Source organism: Plasmodium sp. gorilla clade G2, assembly GCF_900097015.1.
Source record: "Plasmodium sp. gorilla clade G2 genome assembly, contig: PADLG01_00_48, whole genome shotgun sequence".
Taxonomy (NCBI): domain Eukaryota; phylum Apicomplexa; class Aconoidasida; order Haemosporida; family Plasmodiidae; genus Plasmodium; species Plasmodium adleri (nom. inval.).
The window spans coordinates 3,699-10,587 of record NW_021628898.1 but is presented as its reverse complement, the minus strand read 5'-3'; the positions used below and the strand labels follow the sequence as shown (position 1 = coordinate 10,587).

At 18.2% G+C, this 6,889-nt stretch overlaps 4 protein-coding genes across 4 annotated transcripts; all 4 read right to left on the bottom strand.

The window, feature by feature from the left end:
* Positions 1–1,024: 1,024 nt before the first annotated feature.
* Positions 1,025–1,540, bottom strand: PADL01_0031500 (Plasmodium exported protein (PHISTa), unknown function; the record flags this gene model as incomplete). The annotated part of the gene is made up of 1 exon (XM_028680547.1): positions 1,025–1,540. The coding sequence occupies one exon, from the start codon at positions 1,538–1,540 to the stop codon at positions 1,025–1,027; it is 516 nt and encodes a 171-aa protein (XP_028541325.1).
* A 29-nt stretch (positions 1,541–1,569) lies between these two features.
* Positions 1,570–2,010, bottom strand: PADL01_0031400 (Plasmodium exported protein (PHISTa), unknown function; the record flags this gene model as incomplete). The annotated part of the gene is made up of 2 exons (XM_028680546.1): positions 1,570–1,749; positions 1,873–2,010. 2 exons carry the CDS (start codon positions 2,008–2,010, stop codon positions 1,570–1,572), a joined length of 318 nt encoding a protein of 105 aa, XP_028541324.1.
* Positions 2,011–4,131: 2,121 nt separating this feature from the next.
* Positions 4,132–4,576, bottom strand: PADL01_0031300 (Plasmodium exported protein, unknown function; the record flags this gene model as incomplete). The annotated part of the gene is made up of 2 exons (XM_028680545.1): positions 4,132–4,358; positions 4,426–4,576. 2 exons carry the CDS (start codon positions 4,574–4,576, stop codon positions 4,132–4,134), a joined length of 378 nt encoding a protein of 125 aa, XP_028541323.1.
* Positions 4,577–4,715: 139 nt separating this feature from the next.
* PADL01_0031200 (Plasmodium exported protein, unknown function) lies at positions 4,716–6,488 on the bottom strand (the record flags this gene model as incomplete). Its single annotated transcript, XM_028680544.1, has 3 exons — positions 4,716–5,481; positions 5,582–6,153; positions 6,462–6,488. The coding sequence occupies 3 exons, from the start codon at positions 6,486–6,488 to the stop codon at positions 4,716–4,718; spliced, it is 1,365 nt and encodes a 454-aa protein (XP_028541322.1).
* Between the last annotated feature and the right edge of the window lie 401 nt (positions 6,489–6,889).

Here is a 6,889-nt window from a genome sequence, read left to right as displayed (position 1 = left end):
AAATAATTCTAAATGTTGTTGAATTAAAGTTTAAATATTTATATTTATAATAATTTTTTTTTAATAATTAAAAGTATAAAACTATTCAAAATATAAATATTATTTTGTTTTTTGACAATAAAATATTTATATATATATATAATATATTATTATATTTTTTTAACATTATTTTAAAAAAGTTGTATTTTTCTTAATATATTTTTTATCTTTCTCATATTTTAATGAATATTTAATGAAAGATATAAATATCAAGTATGTATATATATATATATATTATATATATATATGAAATATTTTTATTTTTTTTATATATCGAAAATTTATTTAATATGAATATTAAATTATATTATGATAAAAAAATATAGTATATATAAATAATGATGAATTCTAATAATATATAGAAACGTACTATTTATTTATATTTTATTTTTTGTTTTCAAAGGCTTTTGGGTTTTACTAATAAAGAAATATTATTTTTATATATATTACTAAAATATTGAATATTATATATATATAAAGAATTAATTTTTTATATTTCATTATTTTGAAGAAAAAACCAAAAAAAAAAAATTTTAATAGTATGAAATATTACAAATTATTTTTTTGTATATTAATTTTTATAATACTGTAAAATTAAGTATGTTGTATACACGATTGTTTGTCTTAATTGAGTAATTTATATTGTAATAATGTTATTAGATGTATATGGAATTTATCTATAAATATCATACATTTTTATAATTAAAAAATATTTACCTTTATTTTTTTTTTTTTTTGTATGACACACTATTTATAAAATTTATTTTTAACTTTTCTATATATTAATATTTATTATAATAAATAACGTACAAAAAAAAATCATTTTATAATACAAAGATATATTAATTATATAATATAAATATCTATATATAATAAATAATTATATTTATGTAATTCTATAGATTTAAAAAAAAATTTTACTTATTAATGTTATATAAATATAATAAGAATCAAACATATATTTTTATAGAACATTTTGACTTTTTTACTTTGTATTACGATCTTGTTCAACATCAGCTAAAAGTTCCTTTTGGTGATGTTTATGTAATTGTTTTTTTAATGTTTTGAAATGTTCTAAGAATGAATACAGAAATTTTAATATATCATCAAGTGTATGTTTATTATTAATTAACGTATAAAAATGTCTAGTGTATTCTACCTCTTCATTTGTTACTGCTTGAAATATTCTTGAAATATGTCCTTCCAATCTATATTTATATACAAACACCTCATGACTTGAGTGTTCAATCCTACTAAGAAAATCATTATCTAAATAGTTTTGTATTGATGCCTTTAACTGTTGATATATATTATCCAAACCTTCTTTTGCAATACCAAGTGTGTGCGTCCATATATTTCTAAGATCTTCTTTTGAAGGACATTCTTTTAATGAATTTAGTACATCATATAATTCCTTTTCTGTTAAATTCTTTGATAAATTATTATAATTTATATTATTCATAGAATTATTACTTTCATTTTCCTCATTATTGTTCTTCATATCATTGTTAGTGAAATCTTTATTTTCCTCTACTTTTTGTTCACTACTTTTAATATTTCCATTAGATTTTGTTTATTTACGTCTTCATTTTTAAGTTTTAAATTTCTTTTCCTTTGTGAACCGTTACTATTTTTTTGTGCCTCACCTAAATTTCGTTCATATACATTGCTAATATTAACAATTTGTAAGCCCTTGTTTTCTAAGGATGTCTACATAAAAAAAAAAAAAAAAGTTATAAAACATACATACATATAACATATATTTTATAGTAAATTAATTTATATAAAAAAAATAATTAATTATAATAATAAATAAAATTCATATGAACTTACATTTAGAAAAACATAGTAAAATCCAATTACATATAAACTTAAGCAAATGAGTTTAAAAGAAATATAACGTAACGTTCCTTTTTGGTTCCCATTTTTACTATTCAACGAAATAATTGTACAATTTTTTTTACTCTCCATCTTAATAACTTTACTATTTTTTTGATTAATATATAAAGGATGCAATTATGTTAAATAGTAATATTTATATGTATTAAATAAAAAAAAACAAAAAAAATAATTATATTTATAAAGAATCTATGATATAATACAATATGAACATAAAAATAGATATGTGTTTCTTATTTTATTGTAAATAATTAATAATATATTATATAGTATAAATTTATCAAAATATATATATCATATTACACCTGTTTAATTTAAAGTAATAAATATATATTCGTCATAATGCTAATAGTATATTAAAATATAGAAAATATTAAAAAAAAAAAAATATATATATTTATATATGTGTACGTATACTAGGTTTTACAAATATTAAATAGTATTGTATATCTATTAATAAAATAAAATAAATTCAATTAAAATAAAATAAAATAAATTAAAATAAAATTAAATTAAATTAAATTAAATAAAATAAATGAAATTAAAATAAGATAAAATAAAATAAAATTAATTCAATTTTATTAAATATCAACTGTTGTTTTATTTTATTTAATTATTGTATTTTTGGGTTATTATAAAAGTACATTTTGTATAAAATTTATTATAAACAGTAAAAAATATGGATAATAACTATCTATGTATTGTAAATTTTCCACTTTTACTAATATAAATATTACCTTGATTTTATATCTATATATATTATACATTGTTATATATATATATATATATATATAACACAAAATATACATTTAAATGGATCAGTTCAACTCAACAATATATATAACTGATAAAATATTAAAATTTACCAAAAATTTAAAACTCTTTAATTTCCATTTTATAATTTTTTCTCTTTGTTTTTTTTTTGTTTTTTTTTTTTTAATACATTTTAATTTATTAATATTTAGAGGATATTTTGAGTTTTTTATAATGATTATAAAATTTATGGGATTAGGCACAAAAAGGATATAATATAATTATTTTTATTATAATAATAATTATAATTATCATTTTATATGTATATTTCCCATTTTAGAACACTAACTGACCTAAAATATTTTGTTTACACTATTTTTATATTATAAATGTGTCGATATATAAATATTTGTGTTAACGATATTTTTATGATTATTCTATAATAATAATAAATTATATAAATTATATTTTCGTTAATATGTGTCACTTAACATTTTAATATATTATTTTATTTTTTAATTAAGTGAAAAAAAAAAAAAAAAGTTAAAACGGCTAACATAACATCATATATTATTTAAGATATTAAAAAATAAAATAATCATAAGTATTTATTACATATATTATAAAACTAAAATTATATTTATTTGTTTTCATTCATATTATGTGAACATTATTATGATTTTAACAAAGTATGAATAGAACATAAATAATAATATAACATATTTATTCTATTATATATTACATTATATATTATTTATATGAAGTATTCAATAAATATATAATACATTGTGTTATTAAATAATATATTAACAATATGTTTTTATATAAGTTCTTCATTTAAAAAAATTTTTAATTTACACTTTTTTTCATTTAAAAACAAACAAAAAAAAAAAAAAAAAAAAAAAAAAAAAATACTTCCTACGAACAAACAAATATTAATTATTAATCAAAATAAATAAAATATATTAAACTTGAAATATTTCATATATAACACATACAAATTTGTATTAAAAAATTTATTTTAATTAATATTAATACATAAGAAAAATAAATAAAATAATAATTTAAAATTAATGTTAAAATAATTCTCTATTTATTGTTTTAATAAATTATCTTTTAACAAAATATTTATATTATTCTAGTTTATATATTTATTGATAAATAACAATTTTTTATTTTTACAACATCATCTTAATGGTTGTATTACATATCTACTTTAATTAGGTCTATTAATTTGGTTAATACCTCTTGCATTATGTTTTGAATAATAATTTTGTACTGGATATTACATATTGTTTTTTTTACAGCTGTTTTATTTTGTTTGTTTTGTTGAGGTGCTTTATTTGTAATATTTTTTGGAGATGTTTTTCATCATACATTTCCTGTATACAAATTGTCTTTTACCATTTGTTGAATTGACTTAAACACTGTGACTTTTTTTTATCCCATATTTTCTTCTACCTTATCTTGAGAGGTATTTGCAATCGTATCATCCTTCTTGTCATCTTCTATGCCATTAATTATACAATATTTTTCTTTAAATTTTTTTGTCCTTTTAACCCTTGAAAATAATAAACCTGGAAATGGCAATGAAAAAAATGCAATTGCTCCACCTATTATAGCGAAACCCACAGTACCACCAGATGCACAGGTAATACCTACTATTCCTATACCTACAGTAAGGAAGGGTATTAGTCCAAGTGTTTCCCATCATAGTTTTACTTAATATAGAACTTATACGGTGTGTTTGCATAAACTCTTTAAAAATAGGTGTCATAATAGAATTATATTCTTTTTCTTTACTATATTTTTCAATAATTGTGTATATATCACTTTGATGAAATTTATCCATTTCATTAAAATATAAATTCATAAGTTCTATCATTCTGTATTTTCTTGTTAAATTTTCATCTGCACCTTCATATTCTGCTTTCAAAATGTCAATTATTTTATTTTCAATAACTTTTGATTTTATATGAGGAATTTGTATTTTTATTTTATCTTCAACTATATTAATTTTTATTTTATCTAATTTGATTTAAAATATCCTCTTCTTCTGCATCTTCTTTTAACGGATCTTTCATTTTCGATTCTTCATCCTTTAAAGTATCTGTTGTTTCCATTTCCTCTTTTTTTAACGGATCTTCCCGTTTTTCTTCTTCTTTCCTTAGTATATTTGTTGGTTTTACTTCATCCTTTAACAGATCTATTGATTTTATTTCCTCTATTTTTAAAGAATCTATTTTTGTTACTTCCTTTTCTTTTAATATAACATTTTCTTTTATTTCTTCTATTTTTAAAGTGTCGTGAGATTTTATTTCTTCTTCGTTAAAACTATCTTGTACTATTATTTTATCTAGCCCTAAATTATCTTGTATAATTATTTCATCCCCTTTTAAAGTATCTTGTGATTTTATTTCATCTTCTTTAAAAGCATCTTCTATAATTATTTTTTCCCTTTTTATATTATCTTGTTCTTTTGTGACATCTTCTTTAAGTGTAATTTGTATTATTATTTCTTCCCTTTTTAATATTTTTTGAGATTTTATTTCATCATTTTTAAGATCTTCTTGCATTATTATTTTATCTGTTCTTAAATTATCATGTTCTTTTATGACATCTTCTTTAAGTGTAATTTGTATTATCATTTCTTTCCTTTTTAAGGTATTTTGAGATTTTATTCCATCTTTTTTAAAAGCATCATGTATTATTGTTTCTCCCCTTTTAAAATTATTTTGTGCCTCTGTTACATATCTTTCTAAAGTATCATATGGTTTACTTTCGTCTCTTCTTAAATTATCTTTTGGTTTAATAGTATCCTTTTTAAAAAGATCGTAAGATTTTATTTCATTTATTTTAATGGTTCTTTTTCTTTTTGTGCATCTGTTACGAATGAATATTTTGAGTTTCTTTAATTTCTAATGGTTTCTTTTCTATGAATTCAATTTTTAGTTGTTTATTTTCTTTTATTTCTTCTATTTTTCCTTCTTTATCCTCATGTAGTTCAACTTCTGAATATTCTACATCTTCATCGTCAACTACCTCAACTTCAACTACTTCATATTCTACTTCTACATTATCATCCAACTCATTTTCTACTATTTCATGTTCAATTTCTTCATCTTCATCCACTTGAACATCAATTTCTTCATATTTTACAACGTCCTGTTTTTCTTCCTTTTGTTTTTTTTCAATTTGCATTTCCTTCTTTTCTGTAATTTTAGATTTTAATATTCCCCTTTTCATCAATTTCTTTGTTATAGGGTCATCATATAGTTTATTACTTAACAACTCTTTTTGTCTTCTTATGGAACTACCACCTGATAAATCATTTATTAATGTTTGCCTAAGTACATCTACTTGTGTTGGTGATAATTCTTCTGTTTGTACCAAAATTCTTTGATTCCTATTTCTTGTAAAAGTAGTATTGCATGCATTTTGCTTATTATATTTTATTCCACACTATGTAAAAAAAAAAAAAAAAATTATATATATATATATATACATATACATATACATATACATATAAAGCTAATTAAGTTTATCAAAATTATTTTCATTCAATGAATATCCTTATTATTATTATTATATATTTTTTTTTTATCCTACCTTAGTACAAACAATTAATATTACACATAATATCGTGCATATATAATAAGGAATTTTACAGATATAGGCTTCTTTTTTTTTATTTTCACATATGATTTATTTATATACATGATTTACCTTATCCTAAAGTTAGTCTAAAAATTATATTTTTTTATATCAACAGAAATCGATTTCTTCGATACTATCATATATAAAATTACTTATTATAATTATATGTTTTAAAATGTTTTATTTAAAAACATATTCATGTAATAAAATATATAAATTTAAAAACAAATTATCAACAATGAAGATAATAATATTTTAAAAATATAATTTAATTAAAAATATGTACATATGTATTTCTCTATATTTGAAAACATTCTTTAAAATATATACATAAATGTATTATATATATATATAAATTATATTCCAGCATCAATTTATTAGCTTAAATTGAAAATGTTATTTTAAGCGAAATATTATTAAGCATGCAAAAATGAATACAATATAATATAAAATAAAAGAATAATACAATAATATATCATAACATAAAACTTTAATGTATTAATTATTTATTTCATTATTCTTAAAATATATATATATTTTT